We start from the raw sequence: 22,061 nt of genomic DNA on the forward strand, positions 1-22,061 counted from the left end.
TTTGACATATTTACATTATACTGTCTTTTATTTAACAAAAACACACCAGTCTGTGCATCTTACTATTGAATATTTAAAGAAAGTTCACACCAAACCTATCAGACATTCTTCAGGCTGCTGATCCACCTAGTCCTTGGGCTAACATTCTTTAAAACTGTTACGTAAACATAGGTGTACTGTAGGGTGTAAAGCTGTTTTTGATTTGGCTTCCTTAAGGCTGCAATATCTAAACTCAGTTACCTTCCAGCTTCACACTTTTGCAAATAAATTAACAGGAACAGAAGGAGCATAATAATTCTAATAATAATATACTGTATTTATATTGTGCTTTTATTCCTAAAAGATACAAAAGTGCTTCACATGCTGGTCATCACTAAAATGCAGCACCTCCCTTTATGAGTCACTGCAGCTATAATGTGCCAGCAGCCCCACTACACAACAAATCAAAAGTGAGCAATCACTTCACCAGGTGCGTGGGGGAACTTCAGGTTGGTATATTTTGCAAACCCAGGGCAACGTTTTGCTAACCCTACCAAAGCAACAACTCTTTTTTTAGAAACTGTATAAGATATAAGACCACTTTATTGGCCATATAGCAGTTGGGGTTAAGGTCCTTGCCTAGGGGCCCAACAAAGTAGGATTCCTCTGCCGGCCGCGGGATATGCACTGGCAACCTTCCAGCCACAGGTGCTGTGTTTAAAGTTTAAAGTTATTTTATCTATAGTATGTATGTTCTTCAAGATCATACAGTTCCACATTTTTCTTAGTGTTGAAACTGAGACCCTTAACTATAAAAATAAGCCAAAAAGATATTCAAAGAACAAAATCAACAAAATTTCAACGTGTGATATATTCCTCAATGTACAATGCCTCCTCAACATTACAATCCAGTGCTGCAATCAGAAACCTTTCTCATCAGAGCTGTTATTATCAGCAAAGGTTATCTTATCTCAGAGCTCAGTCTTCAGCCAAGAGGAAATGTAGAACCCTGAGTGGGTCAGAATGAGAGATGTGAAGATGTCATCTCTTCTTGATTTGCTATCAAAGATGACACAGCTCATTGTGATCTTACCCATCATTAAGTGTCTTGAATTGTGGCAGATAGTGATCTTCCCTCGGTTGGCTTGAAATTATTGGGGGGGGTTGGGTTGTGCTTTTGTCTTTGTTATTTAGTAATAAAATCATGTTTTACCCTGGGCTACATAGTGACAGAAGAAATTTGCAAACGTTGATGTGACTCTAGTAGTCTGGTCCTGTTTGGGTTTCAAGAGTTTGGTCATGCTCATTGTTTCATGGAGGAATGTTGGTAATCTCTACGCCATGAATCGTAGCTAAGTGCTTTTGGGCGATACGTCTATGTGCTATATCACAAACTCCAGTTATCATTATCAGATGTCACTACTTGACCTTGTTTATCTTCTTGTTTATCTACTATGCCTAAAAGTTCACTTATGCTAAAATTTACATCAATTTCTCATTTTTACTTCATATTGCAAACAGAAGTTATACCTATATACTGTAGCTCTATAGATGAAAATATGGCAAAACATATGCAGTCTACATACTTCACTGGAAGGTTCAATCTTCATGTTCCTGGAAGACCCTCCAAATTGCAGCTACTGTATACTGATTCAAGAAAAAGCAATGATTAACCACCACACACCCTGGCGTTTAAAATGCAACGAAAAATTAGAAAGACCATTACCTTATCTTTTTTCTGGAACATGCTTTGTGTTTGGTGAGGGAACAGGACTTATGAGCCTGCCTAATAACAGCTAGGAACAATTGAATGGATGCTTAGGTAAGTCTCTAAAAGAGCGATGAGATTTTATTTGTCATTTTTTCTGTTTAAGTAAATACGTATGTAAATATTCCCATTAAAAGTCATATACAGTATAAAACAGCAAGTTTGTGGAGTGTGCTTTTGATCCAAACAAAACAATACACATTTTTGACTTAGACAGACATCTGACAGTGCCAAACATAATGGGTGTATATATATATACAGTATAATTCAAAGGCTTAAATATTATATACTCCCTCTAAATGCAGGAAGACCATTTTGAATTGGACATACCAATCAAAACTTGTTTTTCTAGCTCTGAGTAGGGTTATGATAGTACTAATGGTGAAGGGGACTGAACTACACGTACTACCAGTTCTACAGGTCCCACAGGTTTCAGTAAGACTGAGATCTGCTGCTGGTTCAGTGAAAGGAGGTAATGGATGTTGGTCTCAAGTCAATACCATTGCCTGTCTTTGAAAAGGTGTATTCACTAGGCAGATAGCTATCCTAATACTGTATGTAGACCAGTGGGTGCGTATGCATATGAACTCACATGCTGATACTTTTTCACTTTTTCAACCACATCCATAACTTAGTTTGACCATGCGGATAGACCATTGCTGTGGACTGTAATATGACTATTTCTAAAATCAACTAGTTTTTGCCCATATTTACTAGTTCGTGTTTTTTAGGATAAATATGAGGGAAGGGATGCATATAAAAAAATGTGTCATTTCAAATGCAATTTCTATGAAACAGTGGGGCACATATAAAACTGAAGCTCTAACAAACTGTAATAAGCATTGCGACAATTGGCTCAGACCTTTGCAGGATCCTAGCAAGAATTTTTAAAGACAAAAAGAAGTTTGAAAAGGGCAAGGAGAGAGGCCATCGGGCGGAAAATGAAAATCCAACAGAGGCGTGGGAGAGGGAGGATCAGTGTGCACTCATTTGAGTCTGAAAAGGGTGTGTACAAACAGGTAAATACCTGCTCTGCAGTTCTCTTAATGGTGAAAGGGGAATTTCAGAGCTTGAAAGTTATAGCTCTGACCTGCTTCATCCCCTGCCATATGAAGAAGGTGGATTTCAGTACATTTCTGGAGAGTTCGACCTACTAATAGCCACTGCAGAGGTGAAGAGTCTTGAACCAATTTAAACCCACAAGTCATGCTTCAGCCTCATGTACTGTACTCCACGCAGATTACACTGGCCATTTTCTTCTTGACAAGAACTGCCGGAGTCGACTAGCAGCTGTTGGGTGGATTAATTACTACCACACTAAATTTCTGCTATATTGTCCATTTCATGGATTTTCTCCTCCATCGATTTCCACAGTGCCCACATGCTGCAACTTCCCATCCAAGCCATGGCCATCTGCCCAGCCATTGGTCCAGCATTTGACCCTTTGTGCCAACTGGAGCTGGGATAGGTTATGTTTCCCATGTATGCTTTCCCACTGTAGTGTATCACTAGCAAGAACATAGGTCTTATGCAGTTTCAAGTACCATAAATTGGGGTTGCAATCAGGGATTGAGAGAAGAAAGGGGGAAAGGGTTTGTGTGCGATTCAGGCAACTACATAATGAAGGGGGACAAAACGTTGAGCATCAGAGGGTCAGGATGCTACAAGACAAGACATGACGAGAAAACCTGTAATACTGCAACTTTCAACAACATAACAAAGGGTTGAGAGGAGAGGAGATTGAGAAGAGATCATTTTGACCCATTTGGTAATTACAGTAGGTAGGTATTTAAAACATAAAAGTCCCAAACAGTGACTCTTATGTTGCTTCCTTCCAAAAGTGAATTGCCTAAAGCAGCAAGAATGAATGGCATCACTCACTGCTGTTACATGAGTACTCAGATTCTCAAAGCTGCATGCATCCTGACTGACCATGCTACACATTTTGACTACTGAATGATCGCTTAATAAGCTTATTAGTGAGAAAGTTCCTTATGTGCAGGTAATGAGGTGATTTAACTAGTTTAATGTCAAACATCGAGGAACCAATATGCCCTGTTTATCATAAGAACACTCTTGAGATTAGAATGTGATAGTTATGCCATGGGTGGGCTACTTACAAAATTTAATAATAATAATAATAATAATAATAATAATAATAATAATAATAATAATAATAATAATAATAATAATTGCTTACACTTATATAGCGCTTTTCTGGATACTCAACAGTTACAGGCACTCTACAGGTAATGGGGACTCCCCTCCACCACCAATGTGCAGCCCCACCTGGATGATGCGACAGCAGCCATAGTGCGCCAGAACGCTCACCACACACCAGCTATCAGTGGGGAGGAGAGCAGAGTGATGAAGCCAATTCATAGTTGGGGATTGAGTGGTAAAGGCCAGTGGGAAATCTGGCCAGGAATCCAGGGTAACACTCCTACTTTTTTCAAGAAATGCACTGGGATTTTTAATGACCAGAGAGTCAGGACCTTGGATTATGACTCATCCAAAGGACGACGCCTTTTAACAGTATAGTGTCCCCCTTACGATATTGGGGCATTAGGACCCAAATTGTCCATAGAGTGAGCGCCCCCTGCTGGTCTCACTAACACCTCTTCCAGCAGACTGTACAAGAGAAATGGGACAGAATCCCACAAGACAAAATGTACAACATGGTGAAAAACATATAACGCAGGTGAATAGACTGTCCATCGGTGTCCAAACGTTACTGGCCTGTGACTTTCACATTAAACCCCCTGTAGTAAAATCCTTTGATGACAAATATTAATCAGCATCATGAATTTACCCATGTCATCTCTGTTAATTAAACGTCTGTGTACGTCTGTCTACGAAAATTGTATTTCTTTCTGATAATTCCATAAAAGTGTTGCTGTACTATTTTAAAATAATATAGTGCGTTTTTTTATTCATTTGTATTCGAGCCTAACAGGTTAATCAACACAGACACTTGAGCGGATATTGGGCAGTCCGAATGTTATGTAATGAGCCTATTTCTTTCTTGGAAACATCATTACATTTTGTGAAAATAGAACAAAAATCTGAAAAAATACAAAAATTGCTGCAGCATTAAAAGGTTGATTCTGCATTAGCTGAAAATAGAGATAAAACAACACTGATTTACAAGTCAGTTTAAGGGTGTGGCTGCGGACAAAATTGTGACGTCTAGCCCAGCGTGTCTCTGACGGAGCTGCTAGTCACACAGCGCAGAGCTTGCAAAACCAGAATTTTTTTACATCGGTGTTGCAGTTTATCAACTTCGGTGAGGGAGGGTAGTCGGTTCAGTGGTACTCTGCACAGTCATTTTAAAATTAAAATCAATCATGGCAGAAGGAATTAAAGAAAGATTTGAAAAGTTCCTTAACGAGAAGAATGTAATGACCGACGTTCTGGCGAAGATCGAAGCCAAAACTGGAGTCAAGAGGACGTACATTGCACTCGGTAAGTCATCTAACACTCAAAAAGAAGCCCAGGCAAAAGCAGGTTTGCTTCACGGACTAGGAAATGTGTGTCAGTGTTTTATAGGTGGAGAATTCTCTATAAATAGCTCGCACCACATACTGTTGCGAACAGCAGTCGGGCTGACGTTTTAAAAAATGTCTTGCATATGGAGCGTCCCTTCACTGAAGTCGTTGTAATTATTAGAAATTAAAGAAGGCGATATTTAAAATCCATTTGAAACTGCAAATGTCGTAATTGCAAGAACCTCCGGAAAAAAAATGTTTTATTGGTTGTGAACTTCGGAAGTGCGTGTGCTGTACCATTGCTGTTTTCTGTGTATTTGACGCATTTCGTTTATTGATTTTGTACCCTACGACGCCGTTTCTTGAAACTGCTTTTCATTAAAACAAACGAGGTGTAAGATCGCCTACAATATTTGTTCCCCCACGTCTAAAATGTATAATTGTTGCGTGTGTATTGTATAAAATACATACTGTAAAATAAATATTAACTATTCTTGCTTTTCAGCTGTTGTTGCAGTTGTTGCGGTTTACCTTGTGATAGGATACGGGGCTTCTCTCCTGTGTAACCTTATTGGATTCGCCTACCCTGCATATATCTCGTGAGTTAATTTTCTAGTTATTTTATGTACTGCACGGAGATGAAATATGATCTGTCGCAATGGCAAAACCAGAACCGTTTTCATCTGAGGGCGGCTGTTACTGAAGGATTACATCACCCCAGTGCTGTATTAAAAATTTAAAACCGAAGTTGTGAAAAGCTAGGGCCGCGTTGTCATTTAGTCAAAGGCCTGTTATTCTCAGCACAATAAATAAGTGATGCACATTAAACAAATGTGCTGTGGACGTGCAGCTATATTCATTTTATTGACCCACCCTCCACCCCCGCAAAATGGGATGAACGACACTCTTGTCTGAAATTTGACTTGATTTCCAACGGCTATGTAACATTCGAAAGCAGACCAAATTAACATAACCTCTTAAAGGAATGACGTGCACAAAAATCAAGTTCTGTTTTTAGGGGTGTACGCCTAAAATCCTATATTAAACATCAGGATTATTATATCAAGCCATAATATTAAAAAAAAATCTTATCAGAAAGATCTGATTACCATACAATACATTATTCCCTCTCAGTGATAGGAGGTAAACGTGAGATAGGGTGCTTGCGTTAGAAAGATGCTGAATGTCAGTTTTTCATAGCAGGTACTGTAGAGCTTAACATTATTACTCCTTGTGCTGGATTTCCTCCTTTCTTAGTAACACTTGATAAATATGAAGCTTAAAGAACTTACTTTATTATAACAGTGCTTATAAACTTGATGAATCGGCTAAGTTACTTGTGTGAAACTGGGGGATCCTCACCACAAATCTCATTCAGTGAAGTCTTCACTGCAGTGCCTCTGTGAACAGCCTTTTCTTGTTTAGTCCTGTTTAGTCTTATACTGCACCCACAATGCTTTGCCAGATATGACACTGCACTTGTGCAGGTTTGTATCGCCTGTTTCTTGACTTGCAAGTGTGTGTCGATGGCTTTGCAATAATCACCAGGACAAGCCCCACCCTACACCAGTGGGCAAGATGTAATGTCTGGATTGGCACCTTGACAGTTGAAGATTTGATTACATCATGGAATTAGAAAGTCATGTGAGAGGGTGTTTGTAGCTTTACTTTTAAAGTTAACAAAATGTGTTTGCCTGTATTAGAGTAGTATTTTAGTCTTGCTGTTAACAGCCTTCCTTGCATTTTAAATTTGTCAGCTTGATTTATTCTGTGGAATTTGACCCAGTTATATGTATCATAAATAAGTATAATGTTATTATCTGCCTTATAACTGTACTGTAATATATGAAAATGACAAAAAGCTTAAAAATGTTTTAGGAAAAGAGTCTGAAAATGATAACTAAAAGAGTCTGATGACTATTAATCCAGAATGGTTGCTTTAATTTTTCCTTTGTGAAAGAGCTAAACAAGATTGCACACCACATGTTCTGTTAAACATGGTATGAATTTTTGTCGTCACTGTACATGATGTCTGATTCAGATAATTATTTTAAGAGCATTGGATTGGATAATACAGAAAAAAATGCCAATCTGAACTGATTCTCACTTCTTACATTTGGATTATAATGTACGTTAAAAAAAACATCAGTAGAGGTGAAGCATGCTGTGCTTCATAAGGAGAATAACACATTTATGGGCAGTGTATTCATAATTCTGGTGATTAAAATCTGATCATGTAGACAGGAAGTTGCTTATTTATTGTGCAGTGTTTACAGAGGATAGAACTGGTATTGCTTTTGAGTAATTCTTAACCTGCTGCAATAACTGCATGTGCATATATGTTCATTGTACAGTCTTATGGTAAATATATTGTTTTCCCTTTTTTGTTTACATACGAGTGAGATTTCTCTGTACACCAATATATTACAGCACTGTGTATTTTGGGCATCTGGTATGGGAATGTTCAATAAATATTATAAAACCCATTTATTTGACCTTTGCTAAAGGCCTAAAGTTTCATCTAACAAAATTAATAAATATATATATATAATGTGCACAGGAAAGTGCCATTAGGCTCTAATTAAAAATACAAAAGGAGCATGGGAGAGCTTTAGATGCTAAAGGAAAAAAGACAAGCCTGTACTAGGTGTCACATGCATTTGTAGCAGTATTGTGTCCAGACCCTGACACAATAAGGTGGAAATATGACAACTTTTTGGGTTGCAGAAGCATATCTCTGAAGAATATACAATTAACACCTGTTTATGCTTTAAACAAGCAAAACACTGGTAAAATATGTTTGGGAATAATACTTTGTGTTACCCCTGTATGCCCCCGATTTGCTCTGTTGGTAGAGCAACTCTGTTGGTAGTCCCACATTGGGCGCCAGGTCCTCCATATTAGAGGTTGCGCACAAGGTTAACAGCCTTGTCCTGTAAAAAAAAAAAACAAACTGTTATGATAACAGAAGGCATAATGGCCAAACATCCATCTATTACCCCTGTTTAGCACAGTGTGCCTGTGAACATCAGAACCAGTTGAAGATTTGATTGAAGGAATTACATCACAGTGGGGTACATGTCCTAAAACTGACCAGAACTTGTTATTGTTTAAATCTCTAGGGTTGTTAGACATAATTCTGTCTGCTGGATGGTTTGAGGTGCTTGTCTGCAGAAGGAGATGTACATTCTGCTACATTTATGAAGGGATACTCCTGCCTGTTCAGTTACCTTTCCAATGAAAGCAGTATTTTATTATACTTTAATCAAAATATCATGGGATTCTCTCCCAGATTATAGTGCCCGTGCAACACAAAGGGAATTCAAAATTTCCCATTTAATCATAATTACCCAGCTGTATTGCTGAAGCAGAAGAATCTGCAGAAATCCTTCAAGAAAGGGCTACATGACATCTTCTGATTAATAAAGCCCTAAAAACCAAATGAGGTAGATGGGCTCTGTGGCCTCCTCTCATTTGTAGCATGAAAACATACACTGCTGTTTGCAGTATGGAACAGCTGCAAGATGGCTAACTGCAGTAGTGTAGAAAGAATGGGCTTGTCTTTTGTTACAAACATGCCAGCCTGTCATCGGCAGCTTGTGTTTTCTGATGCCAGAACATTTTATGGTCAATTTTGGTTTTGTTTTATTTGAAGGATGGAGTGGTAGGAAGGAAGGGATTTTTTCCTTGTTTTCCGAAGACAGAAAAATGGTTATGAGGCCTTTTTTAATTTTATTTGTCTTCCAAGTAGTTAACTCGAAATCAGCAGAAGCATTTCGCAATAAGGTGAAGGTGTTTCGGCTAGCTGGCAGACTTATCTTACGTTACGCACGGGGCCATGTCGCAGAGTTAAAATGTGGTCAGTGAGGAAACAGCACATTTATCTGATTTTTTTTTCTCTTCCGAACATTCTTAACAGTTCTTAACACCTCATCAGCTGTTTGAGATTTTTTTTTGTGTGAATTGAGGAACACCATGTGTTCTCTCTTTTACTGTGAGCAATGTGCTCAACTAGTTAGCCCTGGTTTTAGAACAGGGCGGGTGAGACGTGTTTTTTTTTTTCCCTTTGTCCCTTTCTGAAAGCCACCTGCCTTTTGTCACTCTGGGAGCTTGGGAATGCTTGTACAGGCTGCATCCAACCAGTAGGGGACAAAATAATGGGAATGGTGGTGGCAATTATTGACGCCCATTATTTGGATATTTTGTCATCTTGTCTTTGTTGGTTTCAGGGGAGGGGCTCGGGGCTTTTGGGGGAAAACTTTATGGTAGCAGGAAGGGAGCTAAAGGGATTTCAGGAGTTGTGACTGTTATCCCTTACCTTGAGTTGACGTTGCCATTGGTAACACGAATTGGTGAAGTGATGCTGCCCTCAGCCACAAACCCACAGGTATCTGGTCTTTCCAAGATGTCACTGCCTTATGGCCAGTTGAAGTGCCAGGGGCTTGGACTGGACTGGCTACTTGGCTCGCACAAAGCTAATGATTCAACCCAAATATGAACCTGCGATGTTTGGTCTAATGCAGTGGTTTCCATTCCCGGTCCTGGTGACCCAACACACTTGATGGGTTTTGTTCCAGCTGAGCCCTCAGTTAAACCATCTAACCCTTCCTTGACTTAACAGCTCATAAACTCCTAAATCCCCAGTAGAAGCAAAATGCAAATGTTCAATTAAAGCATCTTCTTAGATCAAGTAGGGCTTCAGTGATCTAGCTGGGGTGGGCTGGAATTGTGTGAAAGGTCACCAGGACCAGGAGTGGGAATCGCTGGTCTGTGGGCTCAGAAGAGTGCTGTTATTGGTTGAGACCGACATAGTCATCATAGTTGTTCTTCTGGTGTATTTCAAAGAATGGGAGCCAAACAGGTAGATACAGATCCAGCTTACACAGGCCTTCGCTTGTAAAACAATGGGGACAATAATTAGAATTAAGCAAGATTATTTTGTGGTAACAGGGGTGTAGGCCACTTTGGCTTTAGAAAAGACAGATCTGAGTGATATTGGTGGGGCACATGTTCCATTTAGTGCAGCACATAATTAAGGTTACCCATGTCAAATGTGTGTAACATTTATTTTCGGTACCCGTTAGGATCAGTCATCATGCTGATTATTACAGTAATTACTCTGGACAATTTAGTACACTTGTGAAATTTACAGATGAGAAGTATTCAAATTTGTTAGCAAAATTGTGAATTGTAGATTTAAGTTGGTTGAAACTCATACAAAAGAAGCAAACTATGAAAACTGAAGCAAACAGTTAAATCATTTTATCTTCCTCTACAGTGTAAGAAGTGATTAAAAAAAAAGGCCAGAGAAATAACAGGATACTTTGTGAATAAAATAGAATATAAATTAGGGGAGGTTTATTCAACTTAATATTTAATACATTTGTTTGAACTTGTTTAGAATATATTGTCCACGTTGCAGACGGAAGATTGCTGGCAGGAATGGGGAGAACAGCATGTCATACAGACGGTTTCAAAATTTAACCTGTTCAGTCCATAACAGAGGACATTGTGCGGACAGGATTATTACGTCATTACAGCCTGACAGATTGAGTCTAGTGCACTACATCAATGTTAAGAGAAACCTGAGAAAAGAAACAAATGAAGAATGCAGTACTGAGAACAGAAATAGGGTGTCAAAAAATACTGAGTTGCTCAGAATGAAGCCTGAGGATCTTTAATGAAATAGAGGCATAAATAAAAATATGTTGGGGGAATAAAAGAAAAGACGGATGAGATCCTTGAATTAATGTCCTAACAGAAACCCAAAGGCCGTGAGGGGGTGAATGCACTCCTCAATTTCGTTAACCTTGTTTTTGTTCTTACCATAAACTAGTCTTGGTGTGAGAAAACGCTGAAAGGAAGGGACCATTAGAGTATAGCTACAAAATCGCAGTGCATGATAGCTACAGCAAACCCATTTTTTATTACATTACTGTCTACCTATAGTTTTAGTAAAATTGTATCGCAGACATATGCGTATGTCTTATATTCAAAAGAAAGCAATTGGTATTGATTTGAATCGCATTAGGCTAGAGAAGCATTCAGTCACTAATTTGTGGAAGTGCAAGCCAGACTTGTGGTACTTTATAGCTTGAGTCAGTCCCACGTGCTAGGCTTCCAGCATACTTGACATTTTGAGTATGCATGAAACAAACACATGTAAGATTCGGATATTTCGCTCATGATGAATCACTATAGTAGTGTTTGGCGGAAGAGTTATTTAGTTGACTTTCTTTTGTCAGCTGTAGTTAAAAATGAAAAGATATTTCTTTGTACTGTAGTATTTTAAGATGCAGCTGAAAATATTTTCTTTTAAGAGATTAGATAGGCAAGCTGCACAAACATGCTGTTTATTTTACGTCTACTATTTTTTCTTTTTGTTGTTCAGTCCACGTAAGCGTGGATTTAACCTCTCCTCGTATTATTTTGTTTCTCTGCTTTTTATAAATCTGTCTTTTTCCCCATCTCTTAGAGGCCACAAAAGCAAGTAAATTGTGCATAATAAATAAAATCAGTGCTTTCAAACATTAATTATATTTACAGGAAGAAAATACTTTGGCAGTAGTGCATCACACAAAAGCCACATTAAAAATGCTGATACCTATTTCCTGATGTGAGTATTTCTATCACTGGTATCTGTGTCTCTCTTTAACGAATAAGGGCAGAGGTAACTGCACTTGTCTTTTCTATAGTAATTTAGAAGGGATAGTACAGATTTTAATTCAGCTTGGAATAGATTGATGTTTAATGATTGTGTGAATCTGAAATCCAATGGCACCGCTATTGTTTAGAAAATTATGGAATTCCCTAGATAAAACTATCTGCTTCAGTTAAATTTCCTAGACGTACTCATGGTAGGAATGAATTGGGTAAACTGACAAGAGTGCCACTGTGCTGTTTTTGCTCAGAACACAATCACGGGTCGTAGACTAAGGAATGCAGGGAAGGAAAGTATCGAATACTCTCTGATTCACATGGAAGTCTCTATATAGAAGAACTGATGGGATTCTCCCTTTAGCACTTTGTTTTTATACGTTTTCTAACTAGTGCTTCAGAAGCAATTTTTATTACTGTGGACAACAGTATTTTGGTTGATTTCTTTACTTTGTTAGACTTAATTTGGACACCTCTTGTAGCACTAATACATTTTTCAAAATGGCCAAGGCACAGATAAATCATGTTAAGGTGAAGTGCTGCTGCGGATTTTTTTTAACCAATTTCTGGAGTTTGACACAAAACCTAATTAACACATTAGAAATCCCCTTTGTCAGATATCTTGGTGAAGAGCATCTGATTAACAAATATAGTTGTATTGTGCAATATGCCCGCTGCATAGTTATCTCTGACTTTGCAAAGTAATCTTATCACTTTCACTTGTGCAAGAAAGGAGATTATTGTACAACACTTAAGTTCTTTAATTGCTTACTACTACAAATCTGAAATGATCTCTAGGGTTTCTTCAGTTCTTTACTGTAGAATAAATAAATGTATAAAAGGGGCAGCCCATGCTCATAGTTGTTCTTGGAAAAGAGTGAAATGAATGCATCAGGACTTGGGAGTGTATAGTTGCTGCAGGTGATATATACCATCTTGTCCTTGTTGAGCCAAAGTGAGTTTGAATTCAGCCTTGTGAGATGCAGCACTTCAGTAATGCCTCTTTTTTTAAGGAGGATCTACTGAAAATGCCCTGTCTGTCTCTTTGAATTTAAGATTCTCCTTTAACTCCAGTGTGTATTGCTCATACATTACAGTTATAGTTCAAAATGTGTGTCAAAATATGAGCATTTTAAGGATGAAGAATCTTTAAATTTCAAAACCAAATAAAGGACATGTGGATGCATCAGATTTGTTTGTATTCATCACATTTTCCTAGCGGTATATAAACTAAATTTCCTTAAATAAAACAAAACGTAGAGTCTGATTTTTCTGTGATGAAACTTTGGGTGAATTATCTTTCTAACTCATGTACTATGGCATAGACCATTTACAAATAGCTTCTAAAAATAAAGCTTAAAAAACATGTAGCTTAATAAAATTATTTTTATTGTGGGTATTTTCAACCCAAAAATATTAGTTCTTTTTTTGCCATTCTTGTTTCTGTTCGTGTTCATTATTTCTCTTGTATGACTGTGTTCCATGTTAATGTGATTTTGCCCTGAATTGCAGGATCAAAGCGATCGAGAGTGCAACCAAAGACGATGACACAAAATGGCTGACATACTGGGTGGTATATGGAGTTTTCAGTGTGGCTGAATTCTTTGCTGATATATTCCTGTCTTGGTTTCCATTTTACTATATGGGAAAGGTAAGACTTACTTTTTGTGTATGTTTACTGTTTTTTTTTTTTACTGTCAGGACAGTATTGTCATGCTGAACAAACACTATTAATGTTGGAAAGTCAATTGTTGCTTAATTGGAGATATCAGTTTGTTTTATTGTCGACTCCATTAATCAAGTGATTAATGACTAAGCAGTTCCCAGCTTTGATTGCAAACACATCTCTCCAAATAAATGAGAAAGTCTGGAACCTTTCAAAGTGTGCAGTTTTCCTGTAAATGATGCCACATCCGTGTTAATCCCTTTTTAATAATTTGGTGTTTAAAAACCAGTCGTCCATATTACATGACTTCTTACCTCACTGGGATAACAGTAAATGTATTTATGTGAAAAGAGTATACAATTTACTGTTGTAATGTTCATACATAGATTTCTGGTTTCACAACAACTTGCCTTAAATGCTTCAGTAAAGCATCTTTGTACAGTAATAACACTAGAATCTGCAATAGCAAGGAACATTGTATTAAAAACAGAACAGTGAGAAAACTGGATTTTCTCAAACAGCGAGTAGTAAAAGTAAAGTAATTTACTGTTGAAAGGTACAGTGACTTTTTTAGAGTTATAGACCTGTTTTTTTGTGTTTTTTCTAAATTTGCCTTACCCAAAATGCACAGCTGTTGGCTGAAAGTTGCTTATACAAATCACATGAGAGTAGGAATCAGAGAAGTGTCGAATCTGTAACAGGCCGGACTAACTGCTAAAATTTAGAAACAAAGATGTCTTTCAGAAAGCAAAGTATATTTTTTACAGATCTGTTTATGGTTTGCACTATGGACATTTAGTGTCTTGTGCTTCTGTTTTTCACCCTCTTAATATGCTATGTTTGATACTTGTTAGTTATCCTTGATTCTCGGTATAAGAGATACTACAATTTTGAACAGGGATGGGCTTCAAATTAAATATTCTTGCATAAGAAGGTTATATGAGCTAAAATTGTATTATGTACAGAGAGCATCAAATCTGGCAATATAAACAAGTAACCGCCATGAGACTCTTGTATTTTACGTTAATGGATCTGAAATATAATTTTCTCATTAAAGAATGTTAAAAATATGTAATACTTAAGAGACTTTGATAAATCTATTTTATGTAGCCATTGACACTAGCATTACTGATTATTATTTAATGTATAAAGCTATAGGGGGTAAAAGACAGAAAGCTTTCACACATATTGGAATAAATAAGAAATATGAAATGAGATCCAGTGAAAATTATGTAATAATCAATCGCCAAAATGCTACATATGTAAACCTCTTAACTGTCAAAAACATACAGTATAAACATAATTTATTGATAGAGGTATAGATGTACAGTATGTTGTCTGTCTCACAGCGTGAAACTGGTATCTTTCAATATTTCAAATATATAATTTCTAAAAATGAGTAAAAAAAAAACACAATTAAGTAACTTATTTTGCAATGGAAGTATTTTGGACCTGTCTGGTGCTGTAGTCATCTTATTATCTTAATATTTGTATAATATCTTAAGAATTCTGTTATTATTAATAGCTTGATAACATTTTTTTCAAGAGTTTGATCACTCCCTCTTTTTCAATCAGTGAGAAGCAGTCTTTCATAAGCCTGTCAGAATTCAAAATTAAATCATGTAAAAGTGATTAAAGCAATTACGGATATGACATTTCTATTAAAAAAAATCTAAAATAGTGAATTTCTTCTTTACACCTTTTCCTAGACAATTCTTGTGCTTCTATAAATGAAATTTTATTGTTTGTCTTGATATTGCTTATGGATATTGCAGGGCATTATTAAGTAACAAGAGGAGATCTTTAAAAGTGATGTATAAAAATGATTAGATAGCACATAAGCTGTAACATTATGTTTGGTAAGACATCCATATTTTTAGTTGTCCCAGAGGATGTTACAGTTAGTAACGGAGCAGTCCCTATCCCCCTCTTCCTAAAAACCAGCTTTACCATAAAACAAACCATAAACAGATCTAGGAAAACACTGAATATTAAACATCTCTAGGAACAGATGGGAATGACAGGATACAAGTTTTTGACTAAGTCGACTTCCCTCAGAGCTCATCACCTGCTAGATTGAGAACCATGTTAGTGGGTGGGAAGTGCAGTCATTTAAATAACTGTCAGTGTAATATTGATAAACCTTTATTTATATAATGTATAATAAATAAACCTTTATTAATATTAATAAACCTTTCTAAATCTGACTGCAACTGTAGGCAGGGCCTAGAAGACCAAATATCAATATTAGCTATATGGGTGGCACCTCACTAGGATTGCATAGTTGTGTCTGAATAAAAGAATGGCATAGGTTATGAGTTTCAACGTTTCAGTAGAATAGATAGCTGTTAGTATTCAGAATGTTTCTTAATTGAAGGACAAATAGAGACGTTTTAACCGTGATGGACCCAAATGCTTGGTCATCCAATGCTTGTGTCAATCCACAGACAGCATGTGCTGACTTTGGAGCTTGCCTGAGAAGCTAGTTTTAATTACAAAATGCTAGGATCTTTTTGAAAGTTCAAAGTTCAAATTTAAAGCACTTATTATTTACGAAGTAAGGAAAAGGTTACACTTACATTTTGATTATTACTTCGCCAAATTAATCTCCTGGTACTGCTAAATCCCTGTCCCTTAGCCAACAGTACATGATTATTGCAAAATAACTCATTGGGTTCTAAATCTGACCTACACCTTTGTTTGAGGAAAAGGTGATTAAGTAGAAAAGAAAGACATGGCCTTTTTGTGAATATACTGCACCTACATGTCTCTTAACAAAAACAAATAAAGTAAAGCCTTACGCTGGCACCATGTCTACCCTATTTTGCATATTATTCAGTGTATATTTTAATACCATAGTTACAGCCTACAAATAGTCTGTTGTTAACCAGTAGTAAAGCTGACGTTCCCTTCTTGCGGAAACTGCAGTATAGTGGCTGACCACATCACAGTGCAGAAACACTTCATTGTAAGATAAAGTCTCAATTTACTTTCATTTCCAGAAAGCAATCACATATTTTATAGTGTGTCCTCAAAACTGCTAAAAGACTACATGCTCAACAGAGCTTTACAAAATGAAAAGTCGGCTATAAATTGGCATTTCAAAACAAAAAAGCAGGTATTGTATGATGCCTAAATACGCAAGGAAAGAAATTGCAAAGAAAAAGCTATCTGTTCTGTCAGTTATTTCCAAATGTATCAAAATACATATAATACTGCCACCCTGGATTTAGATTAGACTAAAAGGAAGTAGAGTGTAATGTGTTTCAGTGTGGATCAGACTGCTCTGGTTTTCAGGCTCTTAACAAACAGGAAGGTGGGTGATCCACTGCTGTAGTGTTAAGCTTATTAAGATAAGATCACTTTATTGGCCATATGCAATTTCTTGTATTAGGAATTTGTCTTTTCACATACCGTACCCCAACTTGCTCTCCATGAGACACAAAGACAGGAAGAGAAGCTTGGGGTCAGAGCGCAGGGTCAGCCATTTATATGGCGCCCCTGGAGCAGCTGGGGTTAAGGGCCTTGCTCAGGGGCTCAACGGAGGAGGATTCCTCTGCCAGCCGCAAGAGGAAAAACCGTCAGCCTTCCAGCCACAGGCGCAGATCCTTAGCCACAGAGCCCCCGCCCTGTCCCGTCCTGTCCCATCTGTATTAACTAGGGAGAAAAAATATGGCTTAGGATATTTTTTATAATAGTTACATTAGGCAGTTCCACCGACTCTTGGTCGTAAGCTTGTTGACAAACAGGTTCAACATAGTGTAACAAAGCAAAGGTTCAGTAACAGACGTATACACTGGAATTAATTTAAATATACATTTTTAAGAAAGCTAGAGAATGAGGAATCAGTTCATTCTCCAAATGTAGGTGCTAAGGCTTTAGTTCCTCAAGATATGGTATTTCACATTTTATTATGAAGCTTTCTGAGCTTCACCAATAATAATCCAAAGCTTGCCTTTACCAGGGCAGGTTTCTTTTACAGTTCACTCACTTTATGGAAGCGTGCAGAGATTCCAGGGTTTGGTTTGTGGTGAAAGGGAAGAAAATAAAGTTAACAATGATTTCGGGCCTGCATGTAGTACCAACTTTCTGTGGTAAAGCTCATGGATGAGATGTTTTTCAAATATTGTTGGCAGTTAACCGAGAGCAGCACCCTTCTTAGACGTTAAATCAAGAAGAAGGGGGATATTAAGTGATGCTGATCGCGGTGAACCAGAAAAATATAGATTTAATTGTCTTCAATTTTTATTTTCTTGTAGCTAAGCTATTGCCTAATTTTGATCTTGATTTTATTCGTGTCAGCTGGGTTGCTAATTTCCTTACAGATAGAACTCCAGAGGCTAAGGGTCAACATTGTGTTGTCTTACAAACTGTATTCTTCCTCTGGTCCCCCCAAGGATGTGTATTTGCATAGCTTTTGTGTCCTTTTGAGTCCTGTGCTTTTCCAAGAATCTTCTTGGAGACAGTTTATGCATTCCTTTTAATGCGGTATTTTTAAGATGCGTTTCCCGACGACTTTAATTTATGTCATATGTTTTTCTGATCGTGTAAGGGAACAAAAACACAGTCAAAGCTTACCCTGAGTGGCCTATCTTTGTGAACCAGTACATACAAATGTGCAAACAATTGAGAAAAAAAATAAGAACAAGTATTATAGTAAAAACAACACCCCACCCGCTGCATACACTACCCCCACTAGCAGTGGTAGTTTTCCTGTATGTTTCCAATCGGAAAAGCCCTAAACAAAAGCTAGAGTGTTACTCATCGTTCGCGATGTTTATTTGGTTCTTAAATGAAAAACTGACTAAAGGAATAAAAATACATATTGAAAATGGTCTCCCATCTACCAAAATCTTCTTATGCTGTGTTACTGTGTGTTTATTAGACCCTCTGCAGTGAGAAAGCATTGGAATTGAAGTTTTTCTCTCCATATCCAGTGTGCCTTCCTGGTTTGGTGCATGGCTCCGACTCCAACTAATGGCTCAGTCCAGATCTACACCCGGATCATACGCCCTTTCTTCCTGAAGAACGAGGCCAAGATTGACCGTGTCGTGAAAGACCTCTCAGACAAGGCTTCAGAGACTGCTGGCAAAATTAAGGAGGAAGGTAAGGTCAACATGTTTTCTTTTGCTAAGGAAATAAAATGTGATGTTTGGAAATGCATAGGGCTACTTTCTGAAAGCTGCATGTCTTCTGTAATAATACAGATAACTTGCTGCATTATAAACTCCTTGTAGGTGATCTTGAATTCTCAGAATCAGATACACTGTGCTTCTCAGGAGATTATAAAAAATTATAAAAGTTATAAAAATTGTGTGGTGTAATAGCTGTCTTTACAGTGGTGCTTCCATCCATGAGTTCCCCTGCTGCTTCGAATACTACGAGAAGCTAAAATAAATCAAATCAATTTTATGCCAAGCCCATTTGTATTATATATACAACATATAATGTTTATTACAAACAATTAATTAATGTATATTAATATTAATTAATAATTGATAATTAATATAAGCACAGTTTTCGTATGTTTTATTGGAGGTGTGCAGAAACAGAGCATTCAAACTATGGTGCAAAACAGTAAGAATAATTTAGTATTTGTATGTTTTATGACGTTTTCATAATACCCTATGCAAAAACATTTGCATGTGGTCAACTAGGACAGGTTCTGCCTTTTACAAAGAACACTGTGTGGCAACAAGGCATTCATTCACACAGTGAAAATGCCCCTACAGAATATGGAAAAATCTGGGTACTATCCAGTGTTGCACAGGTTGCTGTCAGTTCATTTTGAGAGAGCAGAAATTTTCATGGGGCGCTATGTACTGTGTATTTAGAGGCATACTAGGTGTTGGTGCTTTTAATCTGTACAGTATCTCCTTACTTTAATGGAGAAAATATGCTAAAGAGGGGATCCCACAAAAAGGGAGATTTCTGGATATCCCCCTGCAAGACTGGGCAATGTCCATTAGAGTACCATTTAGTCTGTAATTTACAACCCAAAGCATAGTTTATGGTATTTATTTTCTGGTTTTCTTAAAGTCATACAATACACATACTGTAGTTGTTTCATGAAAAATGATGTGGATAGGAAAGATAAAAGTAGGAAATTAGTTGTAAAGTACATTTAATGTATCAGAATATCTTACAGTATACTTCACTGTACATTATTGACAGCCCATGGTGGCTGAAGAATAGTTACAAAATTTGTGTGCTTAAAAGAAGTAACTACAAAATGAATACAAAAAAAATTGTGTATTGTAAAAAATATTTTTGTTGTATGTGAGAAGGTCGTTTGTTTTTTGCTTACTGCTTATATTAGGTGAACATCAGATTGTTTGAAGCAGTATTTCAATAAAATGGTTAATAACAGAGCTCGACTGTTATGCTGTTCCCTTGACTTCTTCTCACAGATTCCACTACGAGCCTGAATTACCTCATTTAGAATACTATACTGGCAGGTTTTTATTGTTTTGGAAACATATCTTAATTCATACTGTATATATTTAAGACCCCCCCCATAAGTTGTGGAATGGGTAGCTTTCAAAGGGAAATTAGGTGGTCTACATTGTTATAGGTTCTTGGAATTCGTGATATTGTTTTTCAAACATAATTGGAGCCATTTGAGTAATATAAGTTGTTTCTTGTATATGGAGGTATGGCAGTAAAGTTTTTTTTAATTTAAACTGATAGTCCATGTGATGATAATATTTGAATCTGTAGGTCATGTTTTATTGAAATAGAACCTAGTTCATTTTTTCCAGTTTCGAATTAATCTCTGTTCTCTGACAATCTCTGCAAGATCCACTATTTCTATATGTGACCAATCACTAAACATGCAAATGTTCAGCCTGTAACACTGTCTTCTTCATATTGCTGCCTAAATTAATTTGATGAATTTACTGCAACACAAGTTTTGTGTACATTTACTAAAATATTGTTTTTAGCAGGTCCCAATTCCTTTAGAGCAGTTATTAAATTCTGGTAACAAAATTCATTGATGTTACAGAAAAAAATTACACATTTTGAATTAAGCACAAAACTTCACTGAAGTACTGTAAGTTGCCACGTTGTTGCAAATTCCCATGAATTGCGATGTGATGCAGTGAATAAGAACAGGTTGTGCAAAAGACATTTCACCATAGAAATGTTCAAAGTGATCTGTATGCAGAGTTAACAAGTAGCAAAATCGTCTCAAAATCGAAAGTGATATTTCTATTGGTTCAAAAGAGATGTATTCACAAGGCTGTTTGTTTACAATGTAATAGAGCCACATCACGTCACTGGAAGTTTTGTTGCCTTATTCTGAATCTCAGAATATGAGAGTCCTTACAACAATTTATTCAAAGCCTCATTCAGTGTTTCTACTAAAACTTCAGCTTCAACTGTTAAAAGTACAATTTAGTTTGTGAAAGAAAAAATACACTTGCCATTGAGCAATATTTTAATTCACATTGATCAGAATTTTTAAAAACTTGATCTCAGCTGAGGGTAAACTCCACATGAGCAGCCATTAGAAGTATTGTAGTAGATAACTTGATCACATTTACCAATCTACATTGACTCATTGTCATTTGTTCCTCCTTACATTTTTTGTATGAAGAATGGAAAACATTTTTACATTTTTTGTATGAAGAACAGAAACATTTGAAGAGTACAACAATGCAAAGCTTGGGAAAGCAGTATATGTACAACTATGTACCTACATTTATTGAATAATGCTTTTGTGTTTTTCAGCAAAAAAAGCAACAGCAAATATAATTTTCGAGGAGAAGAAGAGCTCGTAAGAGGATCCCTGGACAAAGCCATGTTTAAAAAGCTTCATCTCTAAGGAGGACTGTGGTATAAGTCTGAATAAATGTTGCCTTGGATTTTGTGTTTTATTATTTTTAAATGAACTTGGAAGATTTTAAGTTTATGCTCACTATTTTATTGTTGTCTGTACAAGTAGCAAAGGATGTATTATGTCAATTCAGTCTAGTGGCTGACGTTCAAAGCTTATTGCAAAAACAAAACTATTTCAGTCATGTTTAAAATGGAAGGAACCTTTGTAATGTATTGACCTGTCCCCCAGAAGGAAATAACTTAATAAACACTTGTTGCTAATATCTAGTTTCTGAACATTTTTTTGCCCCTAGTAAAACTTTCTCCTAAGGCTCAGAAGACATTGTTAAAAATACATCTGCCGCTTGCAAGCAGGGCCAGACTTATATTTAGGGAAAATGATAAAAATGGCAGTTTATTTGCAAACTTGCAAATAACCACAGCTCCTTCCCACAAACAATATTCAACACCTCAGTATTTGGTATGTTGTAGTGACCAGACCTGTACCAAGTGGTGATGGGGGGGTAAAGTTTGATTTCAGACTTTTATTATGTAGTAGAATGAGATTAGCTTGGTTTCATACTTAGATTAGATCATTATTTCCCAAGTTACTCCCATATGCAGACAGTGTTTCTTATATAGCTACTTGGCTTCATCAAATTCTTCACTGTAGGAACTGAGT

At 36.9% G+C, this 22,061-nt stretch overlaps 1 protein-coding gene across 1 annotated transcript; it reads left to right on the forward strand.

Annotated features, from left to right (window-relative positions):
- The first annotated feature begins 4,956 nt into the window (after nucleotides 1-4,956).
- On the forward strand, nucleotides 4,957-21,663 carry reep5 (receptor accessory protein 5). Its single transcript, XM_006626860.3, has 5 exons — nucleotides 4,957-5,212; nucleotides 5,741-5,834; nucleotides 13,405-13,543; nucleotides 18,496-18,664; nucleotides 21,293-21,663. Exons 1-5 carry the CDS (start codon nucleotides 5,095-5,097, stop codon nucleotides 21,340-21,342), a joined length of 570 nt encoding a protein of 189 aa, XP_006626923.1. The 5' UTR covers nucleotides 4,957-5,094; the 3' UTR covers nucleotides 21,343-21,663.
- The last annotated feature ends 398 nt before the right edge of the window (nucleotides 21,664-22,061 follow it).

The sequence above is a fragment of the Lepisosteus oculatus genome, chromosome 3 (assembly GCF_040954835.1).
Source record: "Lepisosteus oculatus isolate fLepOcu1 chromosome 3, fLepOcu1.hap2, whole genome shotgun sequence".
NCBI lineage: Eukaryota > Metazoa > Chordata > Actinopteri > Semionotiformes > Lepisosteidae > Lepisosteus > Lepisosteus oculatus.

Excerpts from the sequence above, each read along its gene's own strand:
- reep5 (XM_006626860.3), top strand. The coding sequence starts at position 5,095 with ATGGCAGAAGGAATTAAAGAAAGATTTGAAAAGTTCCTTAACGAGAAG. Across the intron at positions 5,213-5,740 it reads GAGGACGTACATTGCACTCG|CTGTTGTTGCAGTTGTTGCG; the intron begins GTAAGTCATCTA and ends CTTGCTTTTCAG. Across the intron at positions 18,665-21,292 it reads TGGCAAAATTAAGGAGGAAG|CAAAAAAAGCAACAGCAAAT; the intron begins GTAAGGTCAACA and ends TGTGTTTTTCAG.